Here is an 18,543-nt window from a genome sequence, read left to right as displayed (position 1 = left end):
GAACTCTATTTTGCCATTTCTAGTTTGAAAAGCACTGTCTTTAATAGAAGAGATAAGTAAATCTGCTTTCTGTTCATATTAAACCATCTGATGGAGGAAGTGTCTCCACCTTTGTCTATTCTCCTTCTAGCCCTAAATATCTTTAAAAACCTTTATGCTTGTTTTAGTTTTTGACTTTGCATTCCTGGAACTATTTTGAAGCTGTTTGTGCAAGACTTTTGTATTCATCCTTGCTAATCTGCTCCCTCTTCCATCATTTGTACACTTAAAACACAAGTTCCCTCTGCAGCCACTTCTTTAGATGCCTTTTTCTTTCCTTCTTCATTTGTTAATATCTCATCAGATTATTGTTTTTGGTACCCTTTTCTAAGAACATTTCTGCATATATGTCCAGTGTTGCTTCATTGTCCATCCCAAATTCCAAAGTGACCTGGTAGCCTTCTCCCAATGATTCATCACTTCACCGTCCCTTACTAGCCCTTCCTATTTGATCAGAATTCAGTACTATGTAGCAGTTTTCCTTGCAACTTCTAAACTTTTTGAAATGAGATCTTTAGCGAGACAAGTCAACAAGTTAGTGACACCTGGTTTTAGTAGATTCAGGTTTTAGCAGATGCCTACACAGCTAAAATACCCATAGTACTATTGCACTGTGCTGTTGTAGCCTCTCCTGAGCTAGATTTGTTGTTGGTACTGGGAATTTTATCATCCACATCCCCATTCTGACCAGGTGGGCTGTCAATAGCAGTAATTTCAAAGTGTGTTCCTCCAACTCACAGAGCTCTAGGGAAGTCCCTCAGGGACAATCCCAGGGAACAAGGTTTGGGCCAACTGGAGCCCCACATTTGCTTCAACCAGAGTCACTGTGTTTTTTATTTTATATATTGAACTTCTGTGTAATATTTTTTCAACATTTTGTTGTTAAGATTTTCAAGTATACAGATAAGTTGAAAGAATGATACAGTGAACTCCTAGAAATCCAATAGCTAGACTCTATAATTCTAAATTAGGATCATCAGAATACTTACCCCTGAATGTTTCAGCATATATATCATCACCTATAGTTCGGCATTTACAGATGGTATTTTTTTTATTAAGTTATCATTGATATACAATCTTATGAAGGTTTCATATGAGCAACATTGTGGTTGCTACGTTCACCCATATTATCAAATTCCCCCCCCCACAAACACCACTGCAGTCACCATCCAGCAGCATAGAAAGATGCTATAGAGTCACTACTGTCTTCTCTGTGCTATACTGCTTCCCTGTGCCCCCCTACATTATGTGTGCTAATTATAATACCCATTAATCCCCTTCTCCCTCCATCCCCACCCTATTTTCCTTTGGTAACTGCTAGTTCCTTCTTGGAGTCTGTGAGTCTGCTGTTGTTCCTTCAGTTTTGCTTTGTTATATTCCACAAATGAGTGAAATTTTTGGCACTTGTCTTTCTCTGCCTGGCTTATTTCACTGAGCATAATGTCCTCCAGCTCCAGCCATTTTGTTGCAAATGGTAGGGTTTGTTTCTTTCTTATGGCTGAATAATATTCCACTGTGTATATGTACCACATCTTTATCCATTCATCTACTGATGGACACTTAGGTTGCTTCCATACCTTGGCTGTTGTAAATAGTGCTGCAATAAACATAGGGGTGCATTTGTTTTTTTGAATCTGGGATCTTGTTTTCTTGGGGTAAATTCCTAGGAGTGGAATTCCTGGGTCAAGTGGTATTTCTATTTTTAGTTTTTTGAGGAACCTCCATATTGCTTTCCCCAATGGTTGAATTAATTTACATTCCCACCAACAGTGTAGGAGGGTTCCCCTTTCTTCACATCCTCACCAGCATTTGTTGTTCCTAGTCTTTTCGATGCCGCCCATCCTAACTGGTGTGAGGTAATATCTCATTGTGGTTTTAATTTGCATTTCTCTGATGATTAGCGATGTGGAGCATCTTTTCATGTGCCTGTTGGCCATCTGAATTTCTTCTTTAGAGAAGTGCATTTAGATCCTCTGCCCATTTTTTAATTGACTTATTTGCTTTTTGGGTGTTGAGGCATGTGAGTTCTTTATATATTTTGGATGTTAACCCCTTATCAGATATGTTGTTTACAAATATATTCTCCCATACTGTAGGGTGCCTTTTTGTTCTACTAGTGGTGTCCTTTGCTGTACAGAAGATTTTTAGTTTGATGTAGTTACATTTTGTCCTTTTTGCTTTTGTTTCCCTTGCCTGAGGAGATGTGCTCAGAAAAAAGTTGCTCATGTTTATATTCAAGAGATTTTTGCCTATGTTTTTACTAAGAGTTTTGTGGTTTCACGACTTACATTCATGTCTTGATCCATTTTGATTTTACATTTGTGTGCGGAGTTAGACCATAATCCAGTTTCATTCTCTAACATGTAGCTGTCAAGTTTTGCCAATGCCAGTTGTTAAAGAGGCTATCATTTCCACATTGTATATCCATGGCATCTTTATATTAATTGGCCATATATGTGTGGGTTTATGTCTGGGCTCCCTATTCTATTCCACTGATCTATGGATCTTTTCTTGTGCCGGTACCAAATTGTCTTGATTACTGTGGCTTTGAGGTAGAGCTGAAGTTGCAGAGCATAATCCCCCCAGGTTTATTCTTCCTTCTCAGGATTGCTTTGGCTATTTGGGGTCTTTTGTGGTTCCATATGAATTTTAGAACTATTTGTTCTAGTTCGTTGAAGAATGCTGTTGGTATTTTGATAGGGATTGCATTGAATCTGTAGATTGCTTTAGGCAGGATGGCCATTTTGACAATACTAATTCTTCCTACCCATGAGCATGGGATGTATTTCTATTTATTGGTGTCTTTAATTTCTCTCCTGAGTGTCTTGTAGTTTTCAGGGTATAGGTCTTTCACTTCTTTGGTTAGGTTTATTCCTAGGTATTTTATTCTTTTTGATGCAAAAGTGATTTGAATTGTTTTTCTGATTCATCTTTCTGCTTGTACATTGTTAGTATATAGGAATGCAACAGATTTTATGTGTATTAATTTACTTTCTGCTTGTACATTGTTAGTATATAGGAATGCAACAGATTTTATGTGTATTCTGCAACTTTGCTGAATTCAATGATTAGTTCTTGCAGATTTGGCATGTATTCTTTAGGGTTTTTTATGTACAATATCATGTCATATCAAAGAGTGGCAGTTTAGCTTCTTCCTAACCAATCTGGATGCCTTCTATTTCTTTGTGTTGTCTGATTGCCATGGCTAGGACCTCCAGTATTATGTTGAATAAAGGTGGGGAGAGTGGGTATCCTTGTCTTGTTCCTTATCTTAAAGTAAAAGCTTTCAGCTTTTTGCTGTTAAGTATGATGTTGGCTGTGGGTTTGTCATATGTGGTCTTTATTATGTTGAGGTACTTGCCCTCTACACCCATTTTGTTGGGGATATTTATCACAAATGGGTGTTGAATTTTGTCAAATGCTTTTTCAGTGATCATGTGATTTTTGTCCTTCCTTTTGTTGATGTGGTGTATGATGTTGATGGATTTTTTATTATTGTACCATCCTTGCATCGCTGGAATAAATCCCACTTGATCATGATGATGATCTTTTTGATGTATTTTTGAATTTGGTTTGCAAATTTTTTGTTGAGTGTTTTTGCATCTATGTTCTTCAGGAATATTTGTCTGTAATTTTATTTTTTGTGGTGTCTTTGCCTGATTTTGGTATTAGAGTGATGCTGGCTTCATAGAATGAATTTATAAGTTTTCTCTGCTCTTCTACTTTTTGGAAAACTTTAAGGAGGATTAGTATTAGGTCTTCATTAAGTGTTTGATAAAATTCAGCAGTGAAGACATCTGGTCCAAGGGTTTTATTCTTCAGTAGTTTTTGATTGCCTATTCATTTCATTGCTAGTAATTGGTCTGTTCAGATTTTCTGTTTCTTCCTGAGTCTGTCTTGAAAGGTTGTATTTTTCTAGAAAGTTGTCCATTTCTTCTAGATTATCCAATTTGTTAGCACATAATTTCTCATAGTATTCTCTAATAATTCTTTCTATTTCTGTGGTGTAAGTAGTGATTTTTCCTTTCTCACTTCTGATTCTTTTTATGTGTGTACACTCTTTTTTTCTTGATAAGTCTGGCCAGGGCTTTATCTATTTTGTTTATTTTCTTGAAGAACCAGCTCCTGGTTTCATTGATTCTTTCTATTGTTTTATTCTTCTCAATTTTATTTATTTCTGCTTGGATATTTGTTATGTCCCTCCTTCTACTGACTTTGGGTTAGTTCTTCTTTGTCCGGTTTCATTAATTGTGAGTTTGGACTGTTCATTTGGGATTGCACTTCTTTCTTGAGATAAGCCTTTAGTGCTATATACTTCCCTCTTAGAACTGCCTTCACTGCATCCACAGAAGTTGGGGTATTGATCTGTTGTTTGCATTTGTCTCCATATATTGTTTGATCTCTGTTTTTATTTGGTCACTGATCCATTGATTATTTAGGAGCATGTTGTTAAGCCTCCATGTGTTTGTGGGCTTTTTTGTTTTCTTTGCATAATTTATTTCTAGTTTCATACCTTTGTGGTCTGAGAAGCCGGTTGGTACATGTCAGTCCTTCTGAATTTACTGAGACTCTTTTTGTGGCCTAGTATGTGATCTATTCTTGAAAGTGTTCCATGTGCACTTGAGAAGAATGTGTATCCTGCTGCTTTTGGGTGTAGAGTTCTGTAGATGTCTGTTAGGTCCATCTGTTCTAATGTGTTGTTCAGTGCCTTGTCTCCTTACTTATTTTCTGTCTGATTGATCTGTCTTTGGAGTGAGTGGTGTGTTGAAGTCTCCTAAAATGAACTCATTGCATTCTATTTCCCCTTTAATTCTGTTAGTATTTGTTTCACATATCTTGGTGGTCCTGTGTTGGGTGCATAGATATTTATAATGGTTATATCCTCTTTTTGAACTGGCCCCTTTATCATTATATAGTGTCCTTTTTGTTACTTGTTTTTGTCTCTTGGTACTTTCTTTGTTTTGAAGTCTATTTTGACTGATACAAGTATTGCAACTCCTGCTTTTTTCTCCCTACTATTTGCATGAAATATCTTTTTCCATCCCTTCACTTTTAGTCTGTGTATGTCTTTGGGCTTGAAGTGAGTCTCTTGTAGGCAGCATATAGATGGGTCTTGCTTTTTTATATATTGTGTAACTCTTTGTTTTTTGATTGGTGCATTTAGTCCATTTACAGTTAGAGTGGTTATCTATAGTAATGTACTTATTGCTATTGCAGGCTTTAGATTTATGGTTACCAAAGGTTCAGGGACAGCTTGTTTATTATCTAACAGTCTAACTTAACTTGCTTATTACACTATTACAAACACAATTTAAATGTTCTTTTTTTTCCCTCTCCCTTTTCTTCCTCCTTCACTCTTTATATGTTAGGTATCATATTGTGTACTCTTTGTGTATCCCTTGCCTGACTTTGTGGGTAGCTGATTTAATTTTACATTTGTTTAGTAATTAATTGGTCTACTTCCTTTACTGTGGTTTTATTTTCTCTAGTGACAGCTATTTAGCCTAGAAGCACTTCTATCTAGAGCAGTCCCTTTAAAAACAGAGATGGTTTATGGAAGGTAAATTCCCTCAAGTTTTGCTTATCTGGAAATTGTTTAATTCCTGCTTTGAATTTAAATGATAATCTTGCCAGGTAGAGTGTTCTTGGTTTGAGGCACTTCTGTTTCATTGCATTAAATATTAATGGTGTTTTTTAAAGTAAAATTTATATGTAATTGATATGCACAAATTTTAAGGTTCCTTTTGGTGAACTTTGACAAACACATACACCTGTAGATCCAAATAGCTATCAACTGGTAGAAGATTATCATCATTCCAGGAAGCTTCTTCTTGCTAACTTCCTGCTCAATCCCCACCTCCATTCCACCCTAAAATGAAAAAACTATTCCAATGTTTTTCACCATATGTTAGTGTTACTTGTTCCAGAACTTCGTATAAATGGAATGATCAACTAGATACTTTCCAGTCTCCAGAACTGTGGGAAATAAATTTTTGTTGTTTAAGCCACCAGCATGTGGTATTTTGTTATGGAAACTCTACCAGTCTAGGACATCATCCTTGTAGTATTCTTGCACTGAGGTTCACGCCACCAAGCCGTAGTGACACCTATGAGATATTACCACACAGCTCTGTCTTTGTCCAAGTTCAAGGTCCATTTGTTAGATTCTAGTGTCATTCATGTCTTCTTCTTGACCCTTTTCATTGTTATTCTTTTTTATGAGTTATTAGGCCTCTCTTCCTGGCATTTTTCTTTCATGACAAACGTGTGTCCTTGTATATTCAGTTATATGCAGTTTAAAATCTTCCTGCTTCCCATGCTTTCATGAGTCAGTGGAAGCAGGAAGTTGTGGTAGTGAGTCCTGATGGGTGTTACAGAATTGTGTAGTTTGGCATGATGACCCAGAAAGACAGCTGGTCTTACTGGCTGTGCCAGGTCTTTAGGACACTCCTTCTGTAGGCCCTAAGGGAGCCACTAAACACCCCTGCCAGCCTCTTCTTCCTGGGGGAGATCTTTGTCCCCTGATAATTACACTGTTTCCAGCCTCCTTGAGATAGACTCTCCTTTGCCAGAGCCCACACATTTTTCCAGTACCTTACACCACCCACCAGCAAACCCAATTCTGTCCTTTGACACCATCTGTATAGCTAGCAGATTCCTTCTCAGAGCCTCCCTTCCCTACCTGTGCCCTTCTGCGATACCAGAGAAGTTAAAATACTGCTATGTCATTTATATTATTAAAGCCCACTCTCAAGTTCTAAGGTTTCATCTCAGAATGTGTCAAAGGTTCTAGAGAATGGTTCTTCAGATAGGAACCCTGCATGTTAAATTTTACAGAGAAACTATTTGTGAAATGTTGTGAACATCAGGTGAAGGGGCATAGCTTTCATCAGAATGATAAATTTCTCACCTAAAAGCAGTTAACAACCAGCATTCTGGAGACATAGTCCAGATTCTCTGTGCTTTCATGAGTCAGTGGAAATGGAAAGTTGTGGTAGTGAGTCCTGATGGGTGCTACAGAATTGCGTAGTTTGGCATGATGACCCAGAAAGACAGCTGGTCTGACTGGCTGTGCCAGGTCTTTAGGACGCTCCTTCTGTAGGCCTTAAGGGAGCCACTAAACACCCCTGCCAGCCTCTTCCTCCTGGGGAAGCAGTTGCTTTCCTAGAAACGTGTAGTAATTGTGAATTCCCTTTATTGTTCCATGGAGCAGTAATCTTGTTTCCTATTCTGAGAATCTTGAATCACTCTCTGCTGGAAAAATCTGAGCTTTGTTAAATAGTTTCAGTGATTCAGAGTTTTTCCTTGCCTTTCCCTCTGCAACCTGATTCTAATCACCTTAGAATATTTTTTCCCCTGAACCTTTCTTTTTGGATTCTTTCTCCCATCCTGTCAAGAAATTCTGTCTCCTCTCATCTAAGTAGAAATGTAAAGAAGCATTTCTCAAGCTTTTCCTTTCTCCTCCCTGTAAGAAACTTGCTTGCATTTAGAGTAGATATAATGGTCAGGCTTTTGCTTCCAGCAGGGAGACCCATAAGACATTTGGCCACAGCCACTATGACTGTTCTGTTTCCACGCCTTTTGGATTGCACATGGTCACCCAGTGGTTTCCTTTTGAAATCTTTATTTTGCCCTGCCTATTCTCTAGAAAACGAGAGACTCTGGAGTGCTTCCTGGAAATACTGCCTTCCTGTTTGCTTTCCTAATCTTTCTAGACAAAGTACTTTGCTGAGTAGTGGGTGGTTCCACTCTGTTGTCAGGTAGGGGTCAGCCAAATACAGAGAGATCTTGACTAGGAGTATTTCAAAGTCACACACTCTCCCGCACCTGTCTCCTGCCATGTGTCTGTGCTGGTTTCAGGTTCCCAGGCATGCCAGCCCAAACCTTCTGGAAGCCACTTATCCATTACTGAACAGCTTTAATCTGGGATGCCGATGGCCCTCTCTTGACCTCAGAAAGTGCATGTGGCTCCCCACATTGCATAAGGTATTCCCTGGGAGTGACTGAGAGGATGGAAAAGCTCTCCCTCTTAAATGACTCCTGCTGGAGCTCTTTTTGCCAATCTGTGGCTCGTGAGCCAAAAATGGAAGCTGGTTTCTGGTGCTAGCTTCTTCTTCCCAGAGCTTGTTAGGACTGCCCCGGAGTGAGCAGCTGACTCATATTCCACCCTCATCCTTCCTCACTTAGGGAAAATGTGGTGTGGCCTGGGAGTGCCACTCTGAAGAGAGTTCAATAAATTTTAATAAACTGGGTTCTATTTATTTGGTTGTATTTGTTGGAAAAGAGCTTACTTTATTTTAAAGTCAACTATTTGAGTGTTTCCAGTGTTAAAAATTATTTGTAGCATCTGTGGCAGAAACTGTTGTGTTTATTTAAATCTTACTTAAAGCCCCAGGATTATAAGAAGTCCCTTGCTCTTTTGCCACAGCCTGGGCTGTGGTACAAAAGCCACTGTGTGGAATGACTGGGAAGATACTTCTGATCTCAAATGTCAGCCAGACTCACAGTTAGGAGTTTACACTAGAGCCTGTGGAGAAGGCACATTTGATATTTGAGGGGAATAGAAACAAGCTTTTTACATACTTCTTAGGCTTCCAGAAAAAATTCTGTGGTATAACATTTTATTTATTGCCTCACAAAATATTGAGGACCTACTAGGAGCCAGGTAATATTTTAGGGGAAAAAAGACCTAGTCCCTGCCCTCAAGGAGCTTCCGTTCTAGAGAAATGTAGTGAAATTGTTGCTTAAATATTTAAGAACTGTTTAATTTGCATCCAGTAAAAGCCACTGTAGAAAACAACATGAATGAAATAGTCCAGAGAGGGGGTAATGAGACTCCAGATGGGTTAATTGCCAATTTCTGGCTTTACAGGGCCAGCATGCAAGGTTCAAGAAGTATGTGGGGCACAGCGCACACGTCACCAACGTGAGATGGCTGCACAACGACTCTGTGCTGCTCACAGTAGGTGGCGCCGACACAGCCTTGATGATCTGGACGCGGGAGTTTGTGGGGACTCAGGAGAGCAAGTTGGTGGACAGTGAGGAGTCAGATACTGATGCAGAGGAGGATGGAGGTGTGCCCCCAAATACCTTGCAGCACTGCACCATCCCCCCCATCCCGTCTGGATCCCTGCAGGCCAGCTCCACTCCCCCATGTCTCTCTGTTGTTCAAGGCTATGACAGTGACGTCGCCAGAGAGAAGGCTATTGATTACACCACCAAGATCTATGCTGTGAGCATCAGGGAAATGGAAGGCACCAAGCCACACCAGCAGCTGAAAGAAGTTTCAGTGGAAGAAAGGTATGGTGTTGCCAGCTTTGCTTGCATTTGGTGTACTTAATGCAAAGAAACTCATTGCAATCAGTGTATTTTCTTTGGCCTCAAAGTTACTACTTAAGCTAGTATTTTTTGTATATGCACAATGTCTGGACCTATATGCAGACTTGAGCTGGGGAGAATTTCCTACAGCCTCACTATGTGGCACGGGATGGGTTACACTTGGCAGAAATGGTTATGGAATTATGACCTAGAACAGACATGAGTTTTGATGGGACTAGGTTTTCCCTTGCCTGGAGAGGATGTCAGGGTAGACTAACAGCTGTCCCAAATGTGATAGCTGACAGGAAAGCATGCTGACTCGGGGTGGGAGGAAGGGTGGCTGTCTGAGGTCCTGCAATAATATTTGTGGTTGTAAAAAAACAGTCTTCCATTCTAACCAGGGTCTGTGTGTCACACTGTTTCACTTGGTGTACCTTCTCTTACTGTGTCTTTACCTGCCCAGGTTTGTTCAGGTGGGGTTGGTAGTTCCAGGCCTAACCAATTTGATTTTGCTGCCTTGGATCCTTTATGTAGAAAGACAGTTTCTGGTATTATTTTAGGCCTTTTAGCTGTGCTATTTTAAGTATTGATAAAAGAATTACAGTTGACACTTGAATAACATAGTAGTTGGGTTGCCAGCTGCCCATGCAGTCAAAAATCTGCATATAACTTTTACACCCCAAAAACTTAATCACTAATAGGCTACTATTGACTGGAAGACTTACATATAATATAAATAGTCAATTAGCACTTATTTTGTATGTTATCTGTATTATGTATTGTATTCTTACAATAAGTAAGCTAGAGAAAAGAGAATGTTTTTTTCAAACTGATGCAAATCTCCAAAAAATGTTTTGATATATTAACTGAAAAAAAATCCATGTATTAGAGGAACCATGCAATTGTGTCAGTTCGAGACCCTGTACTGTTCAAGAATCAATATAGCTAAATACTTTAGCATTTCTTTTTTAAACTCATAATTACTACAGTTATTAATTCATATTCATACTAGAGAAGATGAATATTGAATTAAAATGCTAACATCTAAAAGAAACTTCATGGAATTCAAAGGTGTTGTAAGAATTCCCTGTGGGCTCTTCATGTTGTTAAGAGTTCAGTGTTCATAAGTCTCATGATGTATAATTAGATTCAGGTTGTTTTGCATTCAGTGTTTCTGCCCAATAATTATTATTTAATAAATTGGACCTATCAGGCTTTCTGCCTAATAATAATTATTTAATAAACTGGACCTATTAGCTTTACTATTAGGTAGGAATTTAGATACAAAGAACAAAATATCATTTCCTCCTCTTACTTCAGTCAGTGCCAGATTCTAAAATAAGCTTGATAAACAGTGGGTGTACTATAGACAAGATGATTGAATCTGATGGGGAAAATCTCTAATTCTTGCCTAATATCTTTGTTAGATGTTACTATGAAATACAGTATTCTTTTGATTAAACAAATGGTAGAGATTTTCCTATAGTAGTCTATATAGTTTATCTGGCCTGCACATCGTTCTTTTAGTGGCCACAAGAGGAAATAATGTTAAAGGATCTAATTCTGAGAATAAATGAAAAAAAGAACCATATGGTCATAAATGCATTATTAAGCCTCCCACCTAAACAATACAGTCTAAAAACCATTTGGCTTAAACTAAACATTCTATTAAAAAAGATTACCTAAGTGTTCCAATTTCACATAACATTATGAAATGAGTTGACTTGGCTATTATTCCAAGGTTGTTTCTAGCTGACTGGTACAACCCAGTGCTTTGTCATGCTGAGCTTTAGCCTGGTCACTAAAATGTAGAAATCTAACCAGATTCCTAATTCCAAGCATGGTAGTTGGTTTCTAAACTGAGACTCATCTGAACTTCTCTTTGTCCTGGTGTCTCTTTGGGCAAGTCTGTGAAAATCCCATACCTGCTCAATTTAGGAAGAAGTAGGAGAGGTGAATGTAGAGAGGACCCTAAAAACAGTTTTCAGTGGTTTGTGGGGTTTTTTGGTTTTTTTTTTTTTTTTGCTATTTTCAGTCTTAAAATCCAGAATTTTTAAGCTCCCTCGTTTTTCTCATCATATTGAATTGGGACCTTGTCATACAATAGCATACACAGGATTGATGATTTCTTTTTATACAAAAGATAAAAAATGCTTCATAGTATTATGAGCTATAGGTGTAGGCATTTCCAAACTCCACTGGCATTTAAAAAAATAATTCACTGGAGTGTAGTGAAGAAAACAATTTCAAGATAAATACAGGGTACAGAGGAATAATCAAGCCTTTTCTGTAGAGAGCAACGTCCTTGATAAGTTAAAAAGCCTTGACAGCTTCAGTTCCCAGAAGGGGCTGTAACCAGCAGGAGGATGCCAGCTGCACAGCATGCTGGGAGCACAGTGGGACCACACCAGGAAGTGGGGGCGAGCCGAGAAGGAGAGTAAATGATGTCTTAATTAGCAGCTTCCATTGAGGCAAATCCTAATCAGAACCAAGAACAAGCAGTCTCCATCAGTCTTGTCAGTAATTTTCAGGGGGACTTGACCTCTGAAATAAGGATGGTAGGCAGCTTCTGAACAGCAGAAGGAAGAAAGGGGTGCCAGGCAGGGTGGGAGATGCAGAGAATTTGTGAGGGAGCAGGATGAGAGAATGAAGGTGGGCAGGGAGGACTCTTGACAATAGTCGGGCAGACAGCTCATCTGAGTCTACACCTGGAGTGTGAAATGGGCTCTGTGAACTCCAGCATCCTGGGCATGAGGCAGAGACAGAGAAATGCTGGGGGCCCCCGACAATAGGAACATGAGCCAGGCAGTACCCAGCTTCTTCCTGGGAATATTCAGAGCTGCCACACCTGCTGCTGCACCCTTTGATTCCTTCAAGGCCTGCTGCTTCCAGAGGCAGGGGTCCTCCCTGACCTTCCCTTTGTTGTTCCTTCCTTTGTATATCTGCAGATACCTGGGTGCCTTTCCTAAACACCTGGGCCAAGACAGGCCCTAATTAGATGAATGGGAGACAAATACTTAAGGACTGTAAGAGATGTGCTCTTGGCACGCCTGCCTGGTGTGGACCTATTCTGCCTCTTACCAATGTTTCAGACACATCTATTGCCAGTTTAAATCCCTTTGCACCTTAGAAAGCATGAGATGAATGCAGCATCTGCCATATTGAAAACAGTCCCTTGAAGGCAGTGGCACATTAGCCTCAATCATCATTTAAGCAACTGAATTCTGATCCCTAAAATTTCGGATAGTTGTTCATCTTTTCTACTTAGACTCAGTTATTTGATTTTAAAATAGCTGTTAGGCTTTGAATTCATGCTTCTTTGTATAATTTCTAACACATTGTGAGTTCTTATTCTTTAGAAGTCATATGATCTTCAATTCCAATCTTTTGAGAAATGGGAAAGCTGACAGAAAGTGGTAATTGCTCCCAAAAGAATGCTGGACTATACCTACCAAATGTGGAATCCCCACAGGTGCTCATCAAGTACCCTGGTTCCCCACTCCAGTTTTGCTGCAGCACAATGGGGTGTCTTGCCTCCTGCACCTAGTCACACTTGTCCAACCAATCCCCAACTTTGGGTGAGCCTTGGGGAAGCCTGCTGCTCAACTGTCCTGTGCGGCAGGAGGCAGGGCTGCCCAGTTTGGGGAATCCATGCTTTTAGGGCTCACCTAGACCCTACGGTGCTGCGCCACCCACCCATCCAGCTGGCTACATCTAATCCTGTCTAGAGCCACCTCTCCAAACCTCACCTGCCTCCCAAATTTACAACTCCAAGCTGACCCACCCACCTTGCTCTCAACTTCTCCCCTCATCTTCTACTTTGCCATGGTTTCTCAATGTTATGACTTCTGTCCATCTGCAATCTTGAAATTAGTATCTAATAAATATTTTAAATATCAGGGAGTTCTTTCTGAGAAGAGAAATTGCAGAAGGGAGGAAATTTTCTAAGAATTTTAAGGTGCAAAAGGCTTACCATTACCACAGCACAAGGGTTAGAACCAAAATACTGTAATTTGAGTTCAGTAAAAACAGTTCTTCTCCCAAACTTATGAGATGATAAGATCCCTAAAGTTTGCTCCATATCAGTTTACTAGAGTTGTCTATAAAATTTTTTCTTTCACCCCATTATCAAGGTCATGCCAAGTTTGTATTTCTTTTTTTTTTATTCATAAGGTCACCCAACCCAAACTGTCCTGAGCAAAAGACGCCTGTTGGCTCACACACCTGAGAATCCAGGGATAGAGAGACTTCAGGTGTCACTTGATATGGGAGCTCAAATCTTGCTGCCAGGATTACATTCTCTATCCATATGTCAGTTCTGCTTCCTCTGGGTTATTACAATTCTTCAAGTAGCAAAATGGCTCCAGTGCCTAGATTTTACTGTCTCTGTGGTTCAAAACCAGCAGGAAAGAACTGCCTCTGATTCACAAATCCCTCAAATGCCTTATGATGTACTGTTGGCTCTGTTGGTCACATGACCATCCTTAAAGCAATCACTGTGATCTGGGAATTTGAGCTTTTCGTTGATGATTCCTAAGGAGGTAATAACATGCCACACAGAGACTAGCAGTGTCAGCACCTCCACCAGAAGTAAAATCCAATGTGAGTATCATAATTAGAGTAATTGATTTCTGGATGGACCCAAAATACCAAATGTCTACTACACTCCACCTTTCTTTTGGTTACAGACAAACTCTTAAAATGCTTCAGTTTAATCCACATATGATTAAAAATGCAGTTATCCCTTCCCCAAAGAAACATATCCCAGTGTTTCAACCAGGAGATGCATCCAGTCCCACATCTAGGATCTCGGGAAGCTGTGAAGCCTTCCCGTCCAGGTCCAGATAAATCCCCTCAACCCTCCTGGGGCCTGCCATAATGTTAGCCGTAATAGCAGCCTGAACAGACAGTGATGCAGAGAGGACAGAGCATGGATAGGTTTCCATTTGGAAGGAGGGGGAGTGAGACACAGTTTGAAGTGATCACTGGTCCATGCCATGCCGAGTCATCCTCAGCTGGACAGGATAGTCATGGATTCCTGCCCTCGTCGTGTGCATGTTTCCCACACCCGGACAGCAATGTGAATGTTGGAAGATGCCAACAGTCAGAGGATATAAAGGTTTTATTTGTTATTATGACAAAAGACACACATATGAAAGTGAAAACATAAAGTAGGAGGTTAACAAAATATCCTCTTAAAGGACCATCTTCCTGAGTCTCCCAAATATCTTCTGGGATGTAAATGATGCCCCGTGGAGTTAGGATTCTGTCAGGCACCAGAACCCTTTCTGGCCTTCTTGGGGGAGAGCTGGTACCCTCACACCCTCTCATGAGCTCCGGGCTCTTCGAGAGGCTCTGGCTCTGTGCTTGGCCGCAGCCCAGGCGACCCGTGCCCGGAGCACACCTCAGGGCAGGGAGGGGAGGCCAGCTTGCCGATGCAGCTTCCAAGACGGCTGAGTTTCAGGTCAGTCTAAATCCCATTTTTATCATTTACCCTCCGGCCTATGATTTGTCATTTCATAGTATCAACTTAGAAAAATACTTTTTACATCTCAGACTGATAACTGCGTAAAATCTCAAGATTATATCAAATTATATTTTTTAAATGAGTATTTTCTTTTAAAAAATCAAATCATTTGCCATTCTTTCTACCCTCATTTTTTTATGATAAACCAAGCACCAGTTAATTGCTTACTATTGGCATATATTTCTTTTTTAAAACATAGTTTATATTATTTGTCTCTTGAAATAGTAGTATAAGTTTTTATAGTGATTTTAATGAATAGTTTGTTACTGTCATTTTTGCATGTTTAAGTTGTCACTGTTTGGTTCAGCAGACCTTTCTTTGGGTGGGTGTATGTAGCTTTTTTATAATATCACTGTGTACTTTTGAAATCATCCTGATTTTTTGACAAAAAGGTCCCACACTTGGGATGCTTTATTTTCTGGTTCCAGGCATGGAATCTGGTTTCTATGAGTGCATGTAAGTTTGTTCTCCATAACTATGAGAGGATGCTTATATTGTTGTAGACCTAAAATAGAAAAACTTTTTTTTAAGGTCATGAAGTTGTTGATATGGTAATTGAACTCTTTTTGTCTTGTTTTAATAGGAGCCTTTTGTGCTATCTTTGATGCATCATATTATATATTGTATTTCTAAAGATTATATTGGGTAGTGTTGTCTAAAACTTCAGAAATCTTTCTTTTTCTGTTCTAGTTTTGGTTCGTTATTCCAGCTCCTTAAAGTTGGCTTCAAAGAAAACCAAAAAGTGGGTCACCTCATATCTAAGATAGAATTTCATACAATTGGTAGACAGTGCAAGGTATAACCTAAGTCTTTCAAGCTTGGCCTAAATTCTCTGTGTTACTTGTGTCCCCAGCAAGAAAGAGAGAGTACTCAAAAGGAAGTGATTTGGGGAGAGCTTCAGAGGGACTGTTAGCAAAGGTGTGGGCAAGAGTAAGAGAAGCAAAAGGGACGGGCAGCACCTTGGGGTAGCAGTGGCTGGAAGCCATCACCACCCCTGCACCTGAAAGGTTAGGGGGAGGAAGCTGTTGCCAGATGTGGAGAGCACAGCAGTAGGAGCAGGCTACCTGACAGGAGCTGAGGCTTGGGGACCCACCTGAGGCCCAGCAGGGAGGTATCTGGGAGATCAATGCCCCAGCTGCATTCTCCTCTCACCCTCTGATCTGGTGCCTCTCTTTAGCTGAATCCAGTCAGAAACTGAAAGGCAAGAGAGCCCACGAAGGCCAGCTGCAGAGGGCGCAGAGCAGAAGGGGAAGGGTGGGGCGAACATATGGAGGGCGCGTGGAAAATATCCAGCTCATTCTCCTGTAATTCTTTTTTTCTAATGGAAATTGGTATTACTGTCACAGAAAAGGACCTCAGTCCATTTTAATCTTCAACAATAATTATCACTTATGAATGCCCTTGAATATAAATATGTATATAGATATTATCTAGTTTTATAACTGTATATGTATAATCAATTAAAGATACCAGTAAATACAATCAAATCAATATCAAGAATCATTAGAGACATTTAAAAGTTTACCCAATTTCAGTGGAACAAATTTGATGAGCCATAATTTTTACACTGCTATCTGGGGTGTCACAAAAATTAACATATAAAAGGCATTAGCACTGTGAAATTTATATATTTTTAAAATTAATATTTTATATTCACATTACAAGTTTTTATATTCTTGAATATCTTTAAAAATAATGTTTAAACATCTTTGGCTGATCTCCACAGGTTTTTATTTTCACATTAAAAAAACAGAAATTAGAAACTTAAAACCTTGGAAATGTTTAGTGCCAGTATCTAATTTTTTGTATGAAATCAAATTAACATGCAACCCCAATTTTGTATTCTGTATGATCACCACAGAGGCAAATCACAAGCATTCACTTAATAACTTATACATAGGATCTAATAATATTGCAAAATGTGGGACATGGCCTTTTAATGAAATCCAAATAAGCCAGCCAACATTAGTCTTCTAGTTTCACCTGGTGGTTCACAATTTATTTTTAAATGTCTACTGTTTGACACAGTTGTCCCTATCTCCTCCTCACCTAACTGCATAGATTAACCATCTGGTGGGGAATGTTAATAATGGAGATTTTTATTTGATATATTTATTTGGAACCTGCATTCAGACAAAACCCTGACTTTATGATGAAAGGTACGAAATAAATAAAAACTGAACTATTTTTTTGGAAATCAGTTTATAAATACTAACTTTATTTTTCAAAGTGGATGCAATAGCTCAGGGACTGTTTTCTTAATGCACCTGAGTCAGCAGCTTGTATTTTTTTCAAGGCCCTTTATTAACAAATGCTAACACTCAGCTTTTGGCTATCTCTCCAGGAATAAAAGAACGTGAGACTTAGCCTTTTCTGTATCTACACCATCTTTATAGCATTATTATAGGATTCTCCACTTTTTATTCAAAGAAGGAGAGGTTCAACCCTCCCCCTGTCTTTTCACCTCAGAAGCTGTTTTACTTATGGGTACAAATCAAAGTCCCAAACTGAGCTAAAGCATATTCTTCTCTTCCTCAGAAAGGCCCTGGGCCTACTGCCAGCCTCTCCTGCTTATCTCAGACTGGAAAGGTCATCTCTCCCTTTAAAAAAAGTCTGAAGTTGAAAAGTCAGTATTTAATACTTAAATTGTGTTGTCTTAGCACTGATTTAATGCAGTTTACTTATGAATTATGGGTAACTGTAGAAATTGATATTTATAGTTTCAATTATCAATACATTTTGTCTAGATATGCAGCAGTTTTATATGGCTGTGAAACATGTACACTACCATTTTCTAAAAAGAAGTTTCAGGAAGCAATGATTTTTATGCACTTTTATCAGTCAAACTGTGTGTCTTAATGAAATACTATTTGTTTTCCAGAAAGGGTGGTCCCTAATAAGATTAGAAAATAATTTTAAAATTTGAATCTCATCTTTAATATTTTTTTTAAATGACAGACTTGCAAGGTCCAGCTGTTTGTAAGGAGGAATCTATAGTACACATTGTTTTTGTTTTTTTCATTTCCCTCTCATCTGATATTAGGTAAATATCAGTGTATCTCTTTTGTTCTTTTTTTTTCCTAGTTTTATTGAGAAATAATTCACATATATTACTGTATAAGTTTAAGGCATACAGAATGATGGTTTGATTTCCATATACTATGAAATGATTTCCACAGTAGGTTCAGCTAATATCCATCTTCTCATAGAGATACAACAAAAAGAAAAGAGAAAAAAGAATTCTCTTTGTGATGAGAACTCTTGGGATTTACTCCCTTAACAACTTACCCATGTACAATACAATAGTGTTAGCTATATTCATGTGATACATTACATCCCTAGTACGTGTTTATCTTATAACTGGAAGCTTGTTCTTGGGCCACTTTCCTCCAATTTCCCCTCTCCTACCCTTTGCCTCTGGTAACCCCAAGTCTGATTTCTCTTTCTATGAGTTGGCTTTCTTTTTTTTAAGATTCCTTGTATAAGTGATATCATACAGTATTTGTTTTTGTCTAACTTAATTTCACTTAGCATAATGCCTTCAAAGGTCCTTCCATTGTTGTTGCAACAGTAGGATTTTCTTGTTTTTTATGGATAAATGATATTCCATTGTATATATGTACCGGGACTTGTTTATTCATCTGTTGATGGACACAATA

At 39.0% G+C, this 18,543-nt stretch overlaps 1 protein-coding gene across 11 annotated transcripts in view; it reads left to right on the top strand.

Moving 5' to 3' along the window:
* The window catches only part of EML6 (EMAP like 6), a 309,966-nt gene that overhangs the window by 217,967 nt on the left and 73,456 nt on the right, over positions 1 to 18,543 (top strand). For all 11 annotated transcript variants that reach the window (XR_012121243.1, XR_012121246.1, XR_012121255.1 and 8 more), the window contains 2 exons: positions 8,912 to 9,113; positions 9,213 to 9,339. Coding sequence is in view for 7 of the 11 variants with exons in the window: in XM_073213154.1 (XP_073069255.1) it covers positions 8,912 to 9,113; positions 9,213 to 9,339 (329 nt within the window). In the remaining 4 variants the exon portion in view is untranslated. The remainder of the gene's footprint in view (positions 1 to 8,911; positions 9,114 to 9,212; positions 9,340 to 18,543) is intronic.

This window comes from Manis javanica, chromosome 1, assembly GCF_040802235.1.
Source record: "Manis javanica isolate MJ-LG chromosome 1, MJ_LKY, whole genome shotgun sequence".
NCBI classification, from domain to species: domain Eukaryota; kingdom Metazoa; phylum Chordata; class Mammalia; order Pholidota; family Manidae; genus Manis; species Manis javanica.
This window is presented reverse-complemented; position numbering and strand designations above follow the sequence as displayed.